General features: G+C 34.8%; 1 protein-coding gene across 2 annotated transcripts in view; it reads right to left on the bottom strand.

Moving 5' to 3' along the window:
• The window catches only part of LOC145667138 (phospholipase B1, membrane-associated-like), a 165,267-nt gene that overhangs the window by 20,298 nt on the left and 125,959 nt on the right, over positions 1-19,010 (bottom strand). For both annotated transcript variants that reach the window (XM_081734880.1, XM_081734884.1), the window contains exon 4: positions 14,900-15,126. In XM_081734880.1, the coding sequence (XP_081591006.1) occupies positions 14,900-15,126 (227 nt within the window). The remainder of the gene's footprint in view (positions 1-14,899; positions 15,127-19,010) is intronic.

Genomic DNA, 19,010 nt, shown 5'->3' with positions numbered 1-19,010 from the left:
TATATGGTTATGTATATTGGTCCATTCCGTATTATAAGACATGGGTATATTGATGCACCCTTTAAAAATTTGGGAGGGGTACCTTGGCCCACCTCTTTATTTTGGAAATTGCCCAATTTAAACATTTGGTATAATAGTATAAGACCCTAATATATATTACTATAAATTTGGGTGGTTCATCTCGTTCCCTTTCATGGGTACGAAATTGCCAAATTTTAGTACAACCACGTGTTTCGTTTTTGACCTAATTTATTCCCTTGGATGATGTCCTATTACCTAATATGATTATATGGTCTTGTATAGGGTCCATTTTCTATCATAAGACATAGGTACATTGATGCACCCCGGGAGGTGTACCATAGCCAATCCCTTAAATTTTGGAAATTTTTCAATTTAAGCATTCGCTATCATAGTACATGACCTCAATATGTATCATGATAAATTTGGGTGGTCCACCTTGTTCCCTTTCATGACTAAAAAAAATGCCAAAATATAAACATAAGCAATATGTTGTATCACGTGTTTGGTTTTTGGCCCAATTTATCCCGTTTGATGCGGTCTTATTACCGTATATGTTTATATGGTCATATATATAGGTTCATTTCATATCATAAGACATGAGTACATTGATGCACCCTTTAAAATTTGGGAGGGGTATCTTGACTCATCCACTCAGTTTTAGAAATTGTTTAATATAAGCATTTGGTATCTTCGTACAGGTCTTCAATATGTACCACTACAAATTTGGATGGTCCACATCGTTCCCTTTCATGGGTAAAGAACTACCAAAAATCAAATTTCGGAGGTTATTGACTCCTATTTAGCACGTTATATGGTTTATTACCTCTATATGTTTATGTTCTCTTTTAAATTTGGGAATTATAAAATAACATAATTTGGTAAACGTTTTCTAGGACCCATTGGTGTTTCTCTTATGGCCAAATATTCAAAATTTAAAGGTTATTAACCGGCTTTATTATTAAATGAGTACAGGATTTATTACTTTTTCATAAGACACAGGTGTATTTGTGTACCAATCTTAAATTTTGGGAGGGGTACATTTCTTATTGTCATATCAATAATTGGTAATTGTTCTTTGGGTAAATCATTGTGAAATATTAGTATGATCACGTGATCAGTTATTGACCTATGATGGGATTAGGAGTCCAGGACATTGGTACATTTAAACTTTGTAGGATAATTTGAGAATGCGTCATTGGTATTGATTATTACAGCCAAATATAAACGTAAGCAATACGATGTACCACGTGATTGACCTTGATGAGGTAGTGTACAGGGATACATAGCTAACCTTATTGAATCTTATGACTCATAGTCTTAAGGGAATACATGCTACAACACTGGCAAAGTTATTGTTGATGTAATTTGATTGGTTGATCACTATCTTTCGTGCAATCTGATTGGCTGATCACTATCTTTCGTGCAATCTGATTGGCTGATCACTATCTTTCGTGCAATCTGATTGGTTGCTGATTTTCAAATCTTTGCTGCATTCAGTTTTAAGTTTTGTTTAACATTTAAAAATCTTGGTTTCGTTCAACATTTTGGACTCACTGATAAATATGATCAAAACCGTTTATTTGTTAATCGAATAGTTAAAAACCGGATAAAGTTTGACGGTTAACCGTGAAACGTAAAATTTTTTTTAGTTTGAAATTTTTTGTTTGGATTTTTTTGTTTCAGAATTTTGTTTGAAATTTGTTTCAAAATTTTTTGTTTGAAAATTTTTTTGTTTGAAATTTTTTGTTGCAAAATTTTGTTTGAAATTTTTTTGTTTAAAATTTTTTGTTCGAAATTTTTGTTTTGAAATTTTTCGTTTCCAAATTTTTTTGTTTAAAATTTTTTGTTTCGATTTTTTTCGTTTCAAAATTTTGTTTGAATTTTTCGTTTCCAAATTTTTTCGTTTCAAAAATTTTGTTTCAAAGTTTGGTTTGACATTTTTAAAAGTTTGTGCACTCATTAGTAAAGAACCGGAACTGTTTAGAACTAAAACCTCTGGCAACATTGTGGTGCAATAGTACACGTCAGAACATGATAATGGAACGTCATCAGTTTTGCATCATCGTTCGAGTTAGTATTCATGATAACATCATCATGGCTACTTGTCTGCAGTTTCTAAACACACGTGATGTGATGAAATCATTTATCAAGATTACTGATTTACAACAGAATGTACCTTATAGAATCTTAGCTAGCCAAATGTTCCCTACAAAGTTTGGTTTAAGATTCGTAGTGAAGCTTGAAAATGATAAGAATATAATTTTACCAGCAAGATATTTACCCATGGAAGCATCAAAACAAGAAGAACTGCTGCGTTTCTTAAATACTGGATCTGTATCTTTATGTTACAAAGGATTCTTGGGTCGAAGTCATCAATTTGAATTTAGTACACAGCCAGATTCGTCAGCAAAATCATGAATCAGCACATTCCTTTGACGTCAGACATAGTTGTATGAATTTGGTTGGTCAGCATGACGTCAGCAACTGTGATGAAATCATGAATTCAAACGTCAGCACATTCCTTACCAATGACGTCAGCCATAACTATAAACCAGCAAATACAGTGTCATCCCACGAAATCATTTGAGCAAAGTGCTTTTCAGGTGGAAAGATGTGTACTTCTAACGATAAAGAGTTCATCTTCACAAGCTATTATCCAATAAATATATTTCAAACAAAACATGTGATGATTGGTATCAGTGCTAGAACATTTGAACCTGTGATTCGATTGGGCAAAGCAGAACAATTTGGTGTACAACTGACCTGTGAAGAATGGCAAATATTATGTTCACGAATCGACCAAATGAACGATTATTTTCATGATGAGCTAAATGTGACCATAGTCAAATCATTAGGCTCAAATCATGAAGTGGTGCTGCGTACAGTCCTCGAAGAGAAGATGGTGCTGTTACGTAAAAAGAGTACATTTCATGTCCCTCGCAATATGGTGTATCTAACACAAACGGAATGGAACAAATTCATCAGCGTATTTCAGTGTGTGAAACATGCAGTGGAAGTGTGCAACAAAACAAGTATATTCCTGAAAAAGTACTATTTTGAAAAATGTGTTATGCATATTGTACAACATGTATCTAGATATTGTGATGGTTGTCAACATCGTTCGTGGGTGCATAACTGTATTGATAAACAGTTTATTTGTGATCAAATGGACATTGAGTTTCCAACAATTGATATTGCATTAGACCTTAAAAGACTTCAATTGGAATTAAAATTATACGCTAAAGACAAACTAGTGCAAGAAGTTCAAAATACATTGTATCGACAATATCCAGAACCACTATCTGGTATGGATGTATGTGGAGTGTAATAAAATGATCCATTTCAATGAATTGTGTTTTTTCATTTCAAGTACAACCCCAGGTTCTGACGTGTACTATTGCACCACAATGTTGCCAGAGGTTTTAGTTCTAAACAGTTCCGGTTCTTTACTAATGAGTGCACAAACTTTTAAAAATGTCAAACCAAACTTTGAAACAAAATTTTTGAAACGAAAAAATTTGGAAACGAAAAATTCAAACAAAATTTTGAAACGAAAAAAATCGAAACAAAAAATTTTAAACAAAAAAATTTGGAAACGAAAAATTTCAAAACAAAAATTTCGAACAAAAAATTTTAAACAAAAAAAATTTCAAACAAAATTTTGCAACAAAAATTTCAAACAAAAAAATTTTCAAACAAAAAATTTTGAAACAAATTTCAAACAAAATTCTGAAACAAAAAAATCCAAACAAAAAATTTCAAACTAAAAAAAATTTTACGTTTCACGGTTAACCGTCAAACTTTATCCGGTTTTTAACTATTCGATTAACAAATAAACGGTTTTGATCATATTTATCAGTGAGTCCAAAATGTTGAACGAAACCAAGATTTTTAAATGTTAAACAAAACTTAAAACTGAATGCAGCAAAGATTTGAAAATCAGCAACCAATCAGATTGCACGAAAGATAGTGATCAGCCAATCAGATTGCACGAAAGATAGTGATCAGCCAATCAGATTGCACGAAAGATAGTGATCAACCAATCAAATTACATCAACAATAACTTTGCCAGTGTTGTAGCATGTATTCCCTTAAGACTATGAGTCATAAGATTCAATAAGGTTAGCTATGTATCCCTGTACACTACCTCATCAAGGTCAATCACGTGGTACATCGTATTGCTTACGTTTATATTTGGCTGTAATAATCAATACCAATGACGCATTCTCAAATTATCCTACAAAGTTTAAATGTACCAATGTCCTGGACTCCTAATCCCATCATAGGTCAATAACTGATCACGTGATCATACTAATATTTCACAATGATTTACCCAAAGAACAATTACCAATTATTGATATGACAATAAGAAATGTACCCCTCCCAAAATTTAAGATTGGTACACAAATACACCTGTGTCTTATGAAAAAGTAATAAATCCTGTACTCATTTAATAATAAAGCCGGTTAATAACCTTTAAATTTTGAATATTTGGCCATAAGAGAAACACCAATGGGTCCTAGAAAACGTTTACCAAATTATGTTATTTTATAATTCCCAAATTTAAAAGAGAACATAAACATATAGAGGTAATAAACCATATAACGTGCTAAATAGGAGTCAATAACCTCCGAAATTTGATTTTTGGTAGTTCTTTACCCATGAAAGGGAACGATGTGGACCATCCAAATTTGTAGTGGTACATATTGAAGACCTGTACGAAGATACCAAATGCTTATATTAAACAATTTCTAAAACTGAGTGGATGAGTCAAGATACCCCTCCCAAATTTTAAAGGGTGCATCAATGTACTCATGTCTTATGATATGAAATGAACCTATATATATGACCATATAAACATATACGGTAATAAGACCGCATCAAACGGGATAAATTGGGCCAAAAACCAAACACGTGATACAACATATTGCTTATGTTTATATTTTGGCATTTTTTTTAGTCATGAAAGGGAACAAGGTGGACCACCCAAATTTATCATGATACATATTGAGGTCATGTACTATGATAGCGAATGCTTAAATTGAAAAATTTCCAAAATTTAAGGGATTGGCTATGGTACACCTCCCGGGGTGCATCAATGTACCTATGTCTTATGATAGAAAATGGACCCTATACAAGACCATATAATCATATTAGGTAATAGGACATCATCCAAGGGAATAAATTAGGTCAAAAACGAAACACGTGGTTGTACTAAAATTTGGCAATTTCGTACCCATGAAAGGGAACGAGATGAACCACCCAAATTTATAGTAATATATATTAGGGTCTTATACTATTATACCAAATGTTTAAATTGGGCAATTTCCAAAATAAAGAGGTGGGCCAAGGTACCCCTCCCAAATTTTTAAAGGGTGCATCAATATACCCATGTCTTATAATACGGAATGGACCAATATACATAACCATATAATCATATAAGGTAATAGAACCTCATCCAAGGGGGATAAATTGAGCCAAAACAAACACGTGGTTGTACTAAAATTTGGCAATTTCGTACCCCTAAAAGGAATGAGGTGAACTACCCAAATTTATCATAATACATGTTAGGGTCCAGTACTATAATACCAAATATATAAAATGAGCAATTTCTAAAATTTAAGGGTGGGCCAAGGTACTCCTCACAAATTTTTAAAGGAGTGCACACATGTACCCATATCTTATGAAAGGTAATGGACCCCTATACATGACCATATAACTATATAGGTTAATAACACCTCATCAAAGGGGATAAAATCGATCAAAACCCAAACACGTGGTATAACGTTTTGCTTACGTTTATATTTTGGCAATTTTGTACCCCTAGAATGAAACGAGGTGGACCGCCCAAATTTATCATGATACATATTAGGGTCCTGTACTATAATACCCAATGTTTAAATTGGTCAATTTCCAAAATTTAAGGGGTGGGCCAAGGTACAACTCCCAAATTTTTCAAGGGGTGCATTAATATACCCATATGTTATGAAAGGTAATGAACCCCTGTATACGCCCATATAACTATATAGGATAATAACACCTCATCAAAGGGAATAAAATCGACCAAAAACCAACCACGTGGTATAACGTATTGCTTACGTTTATATTTTGGCAATTTTGTACCCCTAGAAGGGAACGAGGTGGACCGCCCAAATTTATCATAATACATATTAGGGTCCTGTACTATAATACCCAATGTTTAATTTGGTCAATTTCCAAAATTTAAGGGGTGGGCCAAGGTACCCCTCCCAAATTTTTCAATGGGGTGCATTAATATACCCATATGTTATGAAAGGTAATGAACCCCTATACATGACCATATAACTATATAGGATAATAACACCTCATCAAAGGGTATAAAATCGACCAAAAACCAAACACGTGGTATAACGTATTGCTTACGTTTATATTTTAGCAATTTTGTACCCCTAGAAGGAAACGAGGTGGACCACCCAAATTTATCATAATACATATTAGGGTCCTGTACTATAATACCCAATGTTTAAATTGGTCAATTTCCAAAATTTAAGGGGTGGGCCAAGGTACCCCTCCCAAATTTTTCAAGGGGTGCATTAATATACCCATGTCTTATGAAAGGTAATGGAACCCTGTATACGCCCATATAACTATATAGGGTAATAATACCTCATCAAAGGGGATAAATTAGGTCAAAAGCCTCCGAAATTTGACTTTTTGGCAATTTTTTTACCCATGAAAGGGAACGACATAGACACCCAATACGGATAGAGATACATACTATGGTCCTAGGCTACCACACCAAATTTTTAGATTTGGCAATTTCCAAAATTTAAGGGGTGGGCCAAGGTACCCCTCCCAAATTTTTCAAGGGGTGCATTAATATACCCATGTCTTATGAAAGGGAATGGACCCCTGTATACGCCCATATAACCATATAGGGTAATAACACCTCATCCAAGGGGATAAATTAGGTCAAAAACCCCCGAAATTTGACTTTTTGGCAATTTTTTACCCATGAAAGGGAACGACATAGACCCCCAATACGGATAGAGGTACATACTGTGGTCCTAGGCTACCATACCAAATTTTTAGATTTGGCAATTTCCAAAATTTAAGGGGGGTGGTCCTATGTACCCCTGCCAAAATTTAGGGGTGGGCCAAGGTACCCCTGCCAAATTTTAGAGGGGGTGGTCCTAGGTACCCCTAGGTCATTGACCCTGGGTCAAGGTCATTGACCTTTGACCTATGACGTCACGAAAAATTTTGCTGACTCGACTAGATATACGGGGACCCCTACTACTACGTGGATATCCTTGAAAGTCAGTCTTGATGACGAGCACAACCGAGAAAAAATGACTGTCCTGATGGTGCACGTGATTTAGAATTAGGAGAAAATACATTTGTTTACAAGGAAAGCGAATGCAAAACGTGTTTCAACATTGTCCAATGTGCTGCTTTTTAATTTTGCAGGATTGTAAATTTTGCAGTAATACTTATCCAGGTTTCCAGCATACAAATTTTTATTGACTTTGCCCGTAACTCAGGTAACATGTAAAAGAAATTTTTCAAAACTTAAATAAACTGAAATACATTAAAAATAGGCTAACGAGTACCATGTCTCAGGAATATTTGAAAACATTTATGTTGATGTCTATTGAAAAAGATTTATTAAAAAATATTTCGAATGCAAAAGTGATAGATACAGTAGCATCAAAAACTAGTACACTAAAACCTGCTAATTTTGTAATATAGTATACGTTCTCCTTGAACTTCATATAATATTTTGAACAATTCAGAATAATATACTGATGAAAGAATATCAGATTTTAATTGTCAATTGTTAATACTATTGACTTACTGTAGAAAGAAAACTGCAATTGATTTGTGACATTGAGATGCTGGTGCCCTTGTGGGAGAAAGCGCCCGTGCCCCTCTAATAATGTCTATCCGTCTCTGGTTCAAAGCCTGGATAAAGTGTGATGGAAAACAGCAAATATTCAAATATTGCATATGCAAGATTCTTGCTGGTCTTACGTTAGTCTGGCGAGAATCTTGCAGGCATGGTCTTGGTGTTGGAAGAATCTTGCAGGCATGGTCTTGATCTTGCATCCCTTAGTCTTAGTTTTGGTCTTACATCGGTACTTTTCTCACCACCAATCTGTTCAACTTTTAACCTTATTTTGGCCGATATATAAATATACTTAAACCGTCCTATCAAGTGGTACGTTTTGTCGCCTGACATTATTTGATGGCTGATTGGAAGACTCTTTGCAAGTAGCCCTCCAGGCAAGTGGTACGTTTTGTCGCTTGTCATTGTTTAAAGTGTTTTTAGAAAACCCTTTAAAAGCAGTCCTCAGGGTAAGTGGTACTTTTTGTCGGTGGTACGTTTTGTCGCTAGTACGTTTTGTCGCGTATTCTCAGAAACATATGTTTTTTTTAAATAAATTGTATACTAATATACTAACACAAACCACGAAATTCTTGTGTCAGTGGACAATCTTCCTCCTCTCCCTTCTCTTTGGTAAAACCTGAAATAACGCTAACTACCTATATAAGATGTGTGAAAGGGAGAGTAAAGTTTTCTTTCTCTGTTTGTTTTCTTTTTTAAGTGAGATGAGTTCAACGACTACGTGGGTGCTCCGTAGCTCCAGCACCCACACAAATAATCTTGTGGATGTCCCGCAAATACAAGATTTTTAGTTTGATAGAAACAAAATAAATTAAATATTTCGTACTTCCTATTGTCAAAAACTAATAGGTAATTAAAACATTGAGATGGAAATTAAAATTTCTAACCTCTCAAACATAATTGTTTGTTCCGAATGTTTGTGCAAAAGCAACCAAGCAACACACTCCCATTTCCTTGCCTGCTTCTGACTTAATCAAAGGCAGTCTTCACCACAGGCTCCGACTACGTAGGTGCTCCGGGGCTTAAGCATCCACTGGAGGTATTTAATAAGTGCTGAAGACCCATTAAATGTTTGAGTGCGAATCAACTTCGAAATTACACTTTCATGCGGTGAATAACAAAAAGAAACTATAGTGCATGTGATCCCATATTAAATTTTAGATAGGGTTGCATATCTGTTGAATACAATACTTATTTTAGACTCTTCAGGTTTACAGCTTATCGAGGATCGAGCAATATATCATTACAACGATAATAATAATCCGTGAATGTAATTTTGTATAATTATTTGTTTAAATAACTTGGTGTTTGATGTTATTAATTTATATTTTTTAATGTAAAATGCTTTACGTAAATTAAAAGAGACTTAATTATATTTTATCTTCATTCAAATTATGTAAACATTATTTTAATAATTTTCTGTTTCATTATTTTGGCCAATATATAAAGACATTAGCGCCGTAGCTTGAGCACCCGCTGAGAAAGTTGGTGCCTATGACCCAGATTGGTATCTAAGGGGCGGTTGCAAATTTGTGACCAAGTGAATAAGTGTGAAGTTCACGGTGAGTTTTAGCATTCTGTAGTGCGATTAACTATGCTGCTTCAAAAATTATTTCGATGCACAACCACAAAGAAGATTTTCTGGGAAGATTTACTTTTCAAAATCTTAACATTTCATATAATAGATAGAGAAACGTGCCTATTTACATATAAGAACTCGTTCTATTCTTCAATAATAAATTAAAAATATAGTGGAATTACAAACTAAAGAGGTCCCTCGTGGCTAAGCGGTTAACGCACGCGCCTTTGACATGAGTGATCCGGGTTCGATTCCCGTCGAGAGCTCATGTGGTTTGAATTCTACGTTAAGCTATAGGTCCACGTCTCATATAGCCTCGCTGCTGAAAGGGACGCTAAACTCAAAATCAATCCGATTCAACTCAGCAAACTACATGATTTATTCTCATCAGTTGTAGAAGTGTAAAAAATGCATTAGCAGTCACGCAGACTTAGTCAATAAGTTGATTTTTTTGTGGCTGTTAAAAACCAAATAAACCATAGTTACTTGCCATAATTACCGGTTAGACACTTCCTTTGGTCTTCGAGGAAAATAAATCGTTTAATTACTTGTCTGCAAACAATGATTAATCCTTGTTTTACAAGGCTGGGATGATGTTGATATCGAACTCATGAACCACATGCAACATAGTTTCACGTTCAGAGAATGTAATTTTTGAATGCATTTTCAACCGTTAATTAACACGATTCTTATCTATTAATACATTTTATTGTTTCGTAATGTTAAGTCCGCATTACCACATTAGGATCAACAACACCTCTCTTGATCAGATAAAGTTTCAGCAAAAACAGTTTTTGTTCGTGTTAATTACGAATAAGAAAAGAATACAAATATGGTGAAAGTATTCTCATTTCTCATGGTAACTAAAGAAGAAGAATGAAAAAAAAAAGTTAATTTGAAGTCATTGCTAACAAAGTTATTTGTATTTCTTGTTAAGATTTTCATTAAGGTGTGCATATCCTTCGTCAACATCGTTCTTTATAAGCGAAAGGGATTTCAAGTTGTCAAGAGGAAGTTTACTAGTGAGTGTTCAATCAAAGGCGTGCTTTCATTTTGCGGAAGTCAGGAAATGGACGCTGTGAATGTCAAAAAAAATCAACCACAAAAGAAATACAAAGACTAATTGCTACATATTACAAAAGAAGAAAAAAAGAAAAGAAAAAAATATTCAAGAGGAAAGCAAGTAATATGCACAACAGTAGGAAATAAACAAGAAAAATATCAGTTTGTGAAAGTGAATTATACTGTACAGTGTGTGTCGCTCAAAATAAGATGTAATCTTGTCTCGTGAGTATATTGATTATATTTTACAGCAAAAGCCACGAGTGTACTCATGGTTGCTATCCACCAGAATATAAAGATGAATTCTCTTTCGTGTGCGTTGGAATAGGATTCTTTTAGTTTCATTGAGCTTAAAGAGCCTATTTTCTAACTTGTCCTCGTAATCACATATTATTAGGGGGGGGGGGCACGGTGACTCAGTATTAGAGCGCTTATCACTCTTGCGTGGTGTTCATGGTTCGATCCTGGCCCAAGTAAGCTTGTGGTGGACAACATTGTGTCCGTGGGTTTTCTTGAAGTACTTTCCATATTTTCCTTCCACATTTTCATTCCACCAATTCTTCCATTATCATTCACTTGCCTTAATTATCGTTTTCTTTAACTTAAGAACGCATAATCGTGGAACGTTTTAAACCGAAAGATTTCATTTCATTTTATATCACATATTATGGAGGCGATGAAACGAGGTAGGCCTATTGCTCGGAAGATTTTAAAACTATTCGAAACTGAAAAAATGAAGTGAAATCTTTCAGCTTTACGTCCTACAGTTATGCCAGTTAGGCTAAAGGGGACGGTGATTATGAGAAATGAATGAAATGGTGGAATGAAGAAAGTGGGAGGAAACGGGAGAACACCGAGGAAACCACGCACATGGTGTTTGTCCGCCACAAAGTCCGCACGGTGCGAGCTGGGATCGAACCAGGGGCCCCAAGCACCGGAGGTGAACGCTCTATCACTGAGTCACCGTGCCCCCTCAAACTATTCGAGTTACGCCAGGCACGTCTTGAAACAAATTTGGGCGTTAACTTTTTCCGTCTTTTCACGATGATCTGATCTTCAATCGATTTTTTCAGTAAATTCTTATCTTATTATTTCGTATAAACATAATCTTATTTCTTTCTACGCTTGTCTAGTGTCTAGAGAGTTCGTCTTCGGTACACATGGTTCTGGATTCGATTCCCTGTGGGAGAACATCGACAACGCTAGAGAGAACAAGGGGGTTACTTCTACCTCCCTGACAGCTCTTCAGTCATGTTCCATCGTAATGTTGGTCAAACAATATAAACCCATCCTTTTCGATATACGAAAAATAGTTGCTTCCCCCTTTACAATTTTTCTGGTACTCCAAGAAATTAAAGCTGGCGTCATCATTGCGGGAAAGCAATAAAATTTGAACACATTATGGCAGTACAGATTCCACTGTAGGTCCACGTCTCATATTGCCTTGGTGCTGAAAATATATACTAAATTCCAACAAACTACGTTTCATTGCAATTTTCCAAATTTGATTTTAATTCAAGATGTCCACAGACAACATTTCCCTCATCCAAATATCAAGCCTCACGCTAAATTTCTATCTTGGAAATCAATGGTGATTTTAGGCTTCTCTAAGAGAAAGAACTTTCAATATGAGGGGTGATGTGAAAAGCAGTGATGCCAACCTGTGGGAAAAATCCCATATTGTGGGAGTTTTTGACCTTATTTTCTCGGAAAGGGATAATAAGCAGCATATATGAGATTTTTCGAGAAGATCGAAATTTACGGCTTATTCATTTAGATATTGTAAAAAGTGACTAACACAGAGAAATTTAATTTTTAATAATATAGCATAGTTGTAATTAGTATAACGTGGGAAATTCACACGTAAAATGGGATTTTTTGCCTCTCGACATGGGGTTTCATATTGTTTCAGGTTGGCATCACTGGTGAATAGTAGTACTGAGAAAATACTAATAATTTACGTTGAGACTAAATGGAAACATGGTACCGGAGTGAATTTTGTAGTTCGGAGGTACAGTAGACCCTACCTCCCAACCATTACTGTTATGTTGGAAGTTAAGGCTGGCTATTTTGCAGAGGATAAAAAAGGTGTTACGAGATTTATGTTTTATCTTGTATATTCACTAAACGATGTACTTTCTGAGGCTTCGAATTGATCAGCAATTCTTAAAGCTTTACAGCCATACTCTGAGAATGAGTAAAAATGTTATAATAGGATATGTAAGGTAGCATCTAAAAGTTTCGAGGCCAGTTCTGTAATACACCAACAGACGGCAGCACAAGCCTGGACGCACAGGCACGGCACAGGGAGCACCGACCTTCATAAGGAGTGATGCCAATGTAGCCTATTTATGGCTAAATCTAGCCTATTTGGAGAGGCATTTAGCCATACGAATCTACGAAATGCTTATAGCCTTAAATATAGCCTATTTTATGAAACTCTTTGGCCATTTTGGCTTTTCATTAGCCGTTAAATTAAACAAAATCTTCCGAAAACCGGGACGAACAGGTGTCCCGAAAGCCTTTTTCGGGACAGTTAATTCTTTCATTGAAAACCGGAACGTCTGACAACCCTAAATTTATGCGAATACCTCATCTTCAAGATTGGGTTAAGTACCAAAATGTGGTTGTAATAACTATTGATTTGGGCTCCCTGGTTGTTCGATATGTTAATGAGAGGGATGTGTAAAGGTAGTAACTGTGTGGGGTGTAAAGAAGTCTGCTAAGTATTTGGCAAATGTAGACGCTTTGTCTGTGTCGGTAGCAAGAGGCGTACCAGCGACAAGAAGAGGATATCAAGGTTTATAGTTCTGAAATGTCAAATATATTCTGTTGGATTTCGTTCATTTTGAAGCTGCTTAGAAGTGTTGCGCCAGGTAAGACGTTTACTTCGAAAAAAGTAAAAAAAAAAAAAAAAAAAAAGTTTGGAAAATAAGATATTATTTGAAAATTTTTCTTTTAAAAGAAACGGTCAACTAAATCAACGGAAACAAAGATTCGACCGAAGCTGCTAAATAAAAATTAGGTTCTTTCCTCTGAATAGATAATATATATAAATTTTCGTTTCAATTCTGGTAACAATAAATCAATTTCTCTTTCAGAATTTACTGAAAATACACAACACTATGGCCCATTGCAGACAAAACATCAATATCTACAGATCCTCAGTACGCCTTTCAATTCAGAACGTTGATACTCAGTACCCTTTCAATACAAAACGTTGATACTCAGTACGCCTATCTCCGCTAAGATACTCCACACCGAGAGTTCATAGTTTTGTGGTCACTGACACTGATAGAGTTTTATTCAAGCGTTGCACTTAATGAAAATAACATTTTGAATGGCTATAGTAGAAATCGAAGATACAGCTAAGGCAGATTAAAACTAAGATTCTGTAGGATGCAGTGTTTGCGTAGACACTCCATGAGAAGATGTAGGAGGTATAATGTAATCTACTGGAATCGCGTATATCATCCGAAGGACTATGCTGATTTTTATTTGAATATGTATACAAAATTATGCTTATTTTAAAATTACCCTTCACGACTTTTGTCTGCTATCAATTAATGTTACAAATGAAATTTCAAGTTAAATATGTAATAGTTCTTTTTCAACAGTATTTGAAGTGTTTACAGCAACAATCAAGAATACGAACAACTCGAAAACCAAATTTGTCTAATGATGGATTGAGAGTGAAATCCCCCGAAAGAAATTTTCTATGAATAGATATAAGAGATTGCTTTAAAAATGAGCTGAAGTCAGCATAATTATACATAAAATATCTGTTTTGTCTGAAATTGTCCAACGAGTGAAATAAATGTCAAAATTGTTCACTATTCAAAGACAATGAAAACCTCATATCTAAACACAGTGTAGTATATTTGATAGCAATGTTCCTTGGAGATATGAGACTACCAATTAATAAACTTATTAAAATATAACAGCGAGACACTCTTATCTTAATTCCGATCTCACACGAAGATAAGGTTAACTCTAGTTCACAATAGCTTGTTTATTACTCCGTTAATGTACAGGGTGGCCCAAAAGTAGGTATACACACCCATACTGATCGGCTCATGACACTTTATATCATTTACTTATTATTATCCATAGAAGTACTGACTTAATTTTCTTACTATTTGTTTCTAATATATTTTCACTTATATGTTAAACTCGAAAAAGATCAAAGGAAATAAATTCATTATTTAAATAAAGTAAAATGACGTATTTGAACAACACTGGGCTATATACCTACTATTGGGTCATTCTGTATATTAGCTGATACAAGCCTATTATATGTGCACATTAATATAAAAATATATATAATAAGAGAAAGAAAAGATCGTTACCTTCCAATCGCGTTCAAAATTGATGAAAGGATTTTTCTTTATCCTTTGCACAACGATCTTCGCCTGATGAAGAAGTTCGTCGTCCAAGGCTCCATTCTCTGCCACGTTAAAACCTGCTCCTGGATTGTTGGACTCCACTGTCCCAAGGGCGTAACCCACAAGATTAGGATTGAACACTTTCAGGATATTAGGAAGAGTTAGATATTTTCTCCAATTTCCTTGGCCTCCTGTAAATAAGAAACGGAAAAAGAGTTTCAAAGATTTCAATTAAATGTGATGCCGGAACAAAAGTAGAAAATAAACGTATACTCTCTTAAGGAAAATAATCATATATATAAATACACATTAAGTTTGCGGAGTAGATCAGAAATCCCAGCCACGTTGGATCAGTGTTTGGAACCGGAGATGTAAATACTTGAATTCCTCGACAATAACGAAATTCTGGTAGGCCTACTATCTTCTCGCTATTCACATCTTGTTGCCTGCGTACAAATACAAGAATACTTCGATTATTGCAGTTATCGAGTTATCTTGGTATATAGGTCTAATTGGTTGCCCAAAAACTAATTATTGCATCCACAATTCAAATTATTGCGGCAATAGGATTGCCAACCCTGGAAAATAAAAATAAAATCGGCACCTCCTCAAAATTCCCTATGATATAGGTCTAAGTGTGAAGTATCTCTGTTCGGGCCCATCCATGGGAAGCAAATGTACTATCGTTAACAAAAGTACATTATTAGTACCTGTATTCTGCATGTCCTTAGTACATTCACTAATAAGCTTAATAGATACATTGTGTTATAAATGAGAAACTGAAATCGGCATTGATCATTTTATTGTTGAACAAAAGTATATTAATCTGTACGTGACAATTTTCTTTACGTGATAATGAAATTTATTCTTTAAATTTATACTTCAACTAGAGGAAATTGCTTTAAGAAGTCATTTTTCACTCTCAATAAATATATAAAATTCCTTACAACTGAATTTTAAATTTTCCCTGATACAGTCCCTGTCATCTCTTTAAAACTATCTAAACTGATGAACAAAATATATTAATCGTTGATAGATGGTGAAAGATGACAGTTTTGGATTTACAGAATGAAATTTACTTTTTAAATCTATACTTCGAACTAGGCGAAATTGCTTTGACCTAGACACAAATTTGAAAAAAAAAAAAAACGACCATAAAGGGGCTGCTAAGAAGTTTGTGCTAGTCACCGGCCTTATTCAAAATAAGAGCAGTTGAAAACCGGCCAGTTGGCAACCCTATGCGGCCACTCAATGTAGCCTACTATACATGTAACCAGAATTACATTTAGCTCAAGTCTCCACTCCTTTCCCAGGTAGCGCTTCGGTTTTATCCAACAGTGTCTTTTCACCAGTAAGAATGTGACCAGAGAACAAGGCAGCCAAACCGAGACGCAGCACAGACAGGCAATTGTGAACAGTGAAGCAAAGCCTCGTACTGCATACTTACACGAGCACCTGCAAATCAAAGACCTCTCCAACATTGTGACAGACATACGGTCAACTCTTTTCGCATCATCTTCTGTCTTCGCGTTTGCCTCAACTTGGCTGGCCTCTCTTATGCACAAAATGTAGCTTGAAGTTTATGTGGATAGTTAGGGATGCGTTCGAGTCGAGTCGAGACAGACTTTTCCTGACAAAATTCGAGTCGAGACACAGCTCTTCCAATAGAAAAATATATATTTTTCGAATCGAGACATCACTTTTACTGCACATTTTCGAGTCGAGACAGCCTCAAATCTTGTCTCGTGCGCATCCCTATGGATAGTGGCTCAGCCACGGAAGAGCTTCACTGGTTCCGGATCCCACCTAAACCTTTTTAAATATACTAGTGTTTTGCCTACACTTTAGGCATACTCATGGTGTATCTATCCGGTCTAGACTCGCTCCAATACTTCATCTTTGGACCGCCCTCAACAAAAATTTCTGGATGAACACTTCCATGTGGATATTTATTTCTCTTTTCATTTTATCTCTACAATGAATGCAAAAGGGAACAAGGATGATGCCAAATCTACTCCAATCAAGAAGAAACGTAGAAAGATCAACTTAGAAAGTAGCTATGTAAGTTGCATCCAGTAGTGTCACTACAGTTTTTGTCGGGCGGCGCCTATGAAAAGTTCTGGCCGGCCAGAAAGTGACACGTTTAATTGGAAGACGTAATTAAGTATGAAGTAATTAAGTACAAACAACTATACCAATTGTCTACTGCCCAGATAATCCTACTCCAGTTTCTATCCAAGAAAAAGAAATATATGTATGATCCTTATACATAATTAAAGATTAAAGAATAATCTTGTTTTTCTAAACGAACCTTCAGTTTTCACTTTTCCTCATACTGAAAGTTTACTTCATAATTAATAGATTGGAAAAAATCCTTGACAACGATCACCCATTCTACACGCATTGTTTATTCCGGTTATTTCTGATTCGATTTTTGTGTTATTTTTCATGGCAACAATACGCCAGTTGTCAATGTGGACATGTAACGTACATTACGCCAGTTGTCAATGTGGACATGTAACGTACATTTCTTTGTTTTCATCCATTTCATAGCGACATGCATCGGTATTTTCATCGAATAGTATATTATATATGGGTATATTATCAAAACTGTTCTGAAGCATGTTTTCACAACACAGAAGAACATTTTCGTTGCTATCGATTATAAAATCTTATTAAAATCATTTATTCACCTTCCATCTAAAACCTTCATGCCTTTGTTTAAAGTAAACCAAATCAAGATACAAAGTAAATTCAATTTATCTTTCTCATAAATTCATTAAAAACGTAAATACCAGAATATTTTATTTACGGTTGTGAATCCTTAAGAATTACTTACATTAGAAACATCTTTACTTACAGTTCCACTTTAGGTAAATACAAGGTGACCAGACCGGGACAGTCCCTTTTTTGGAACCGTTGTCCCGGTTTTTCTGATTTTTAAACGGGACGCCTAAATGTCCCGTTTTTAAGCAAAAATGACCCAAGTGTCCCGTAATTATTATTCTAAATATAAATAGTCAATGCAAATTCTACACTCTTCCATACCAACACTCATTCAGAAGGTTCAGCCGTGTCTGGAACTTCTGAATGTTCAAGTGGAAATTGAGTGTTCTGTGGTATAAGTAGGAATTGAGTGGGGATTCTGAGTGTTCAGGTAGTTAAAAGTATTGTTGGTAGTATTTTTAAAATCAATAAACAGTTGATGTACTGGGTAATATATTCCCATTTCTTTTCGAGTATTTGTCGAATGGTAAATATCTGGTCGATTTCGACTAAATCCACACTGATAATCTCCAATAATTTCATCTGCGTATGGGGACAATCTTATTAATAGAATGTTAAGAGAAATGCCTCGATAATTATTACAATCAATTTTGTCGTCTTTCTTGTGAATTGGAACAGTGATTGATTCTTCCACTCTTTTTAAATGTATTCCATAGTTTTTCTTTTTTTTTGTAAAAAAAAAAAAAAAAAGTTTCGTAACGATATGTTGAATTTTCTTGTTAAAAATTCAGAAACCTTCAGGACTGGATAAACCGTGATGGTGGTTATATATTCTACAGCCTAGGAAACCATACGCTCAGATGAACCGTCTATTACGTATATGATCCATGAACAGAAAATTCGATACTTTCCCGATTCTGAACAAGCTTAAGGAACAGTCAGTGCTTTACAGAATTTGGAGCTTTACCGATTCTGCAGATCCGAAGCACCTGATAGGTAGTATCAGATTATTACGTATGTGATCAATCAGTGAAAAACGAAATATTCATACAATGTATATGAAAGTTAAAACTTAACTGAAAAGTTTCAAGAATGTACAGAACCACCCGAAACGAAGCTCTTGATGTGCAGATTTCTCTCATGTTTTTCTTTATTTTTCTTCATAAAGAGGGTGTGTGATATTTTGAAGTAAAAATACTACATACAATTTTACTAGTTATTTGTGTATCATTTTTTAAGTAATCATTATATATAAGAGGTTAAAATATTATTACATATATTGGTTAATCCTTTGGAATTCATAATGTAAATATGTTAAGAATTAAAAAAAAAAAAAATCTTTTTGAAA

This window comes from Thermobia domestica, chromosome 1 (genome assembly GCF_964235325.1).
Source record: "Thermobia domestica chromosome 1, izTheDome1.hap1.1, whole genome shotgun sequence".
Classification (NCBI taxonomy): domain Eukaryota; kingdom Metazoa; phylum Arthropoda; class Insecta; order Zygentoma; family Lepismatidae; genus Thermobia; species Thermobia domestica.
This window is presented reverse-complemented; position numbering and strand designations above follow the sequence as displayed.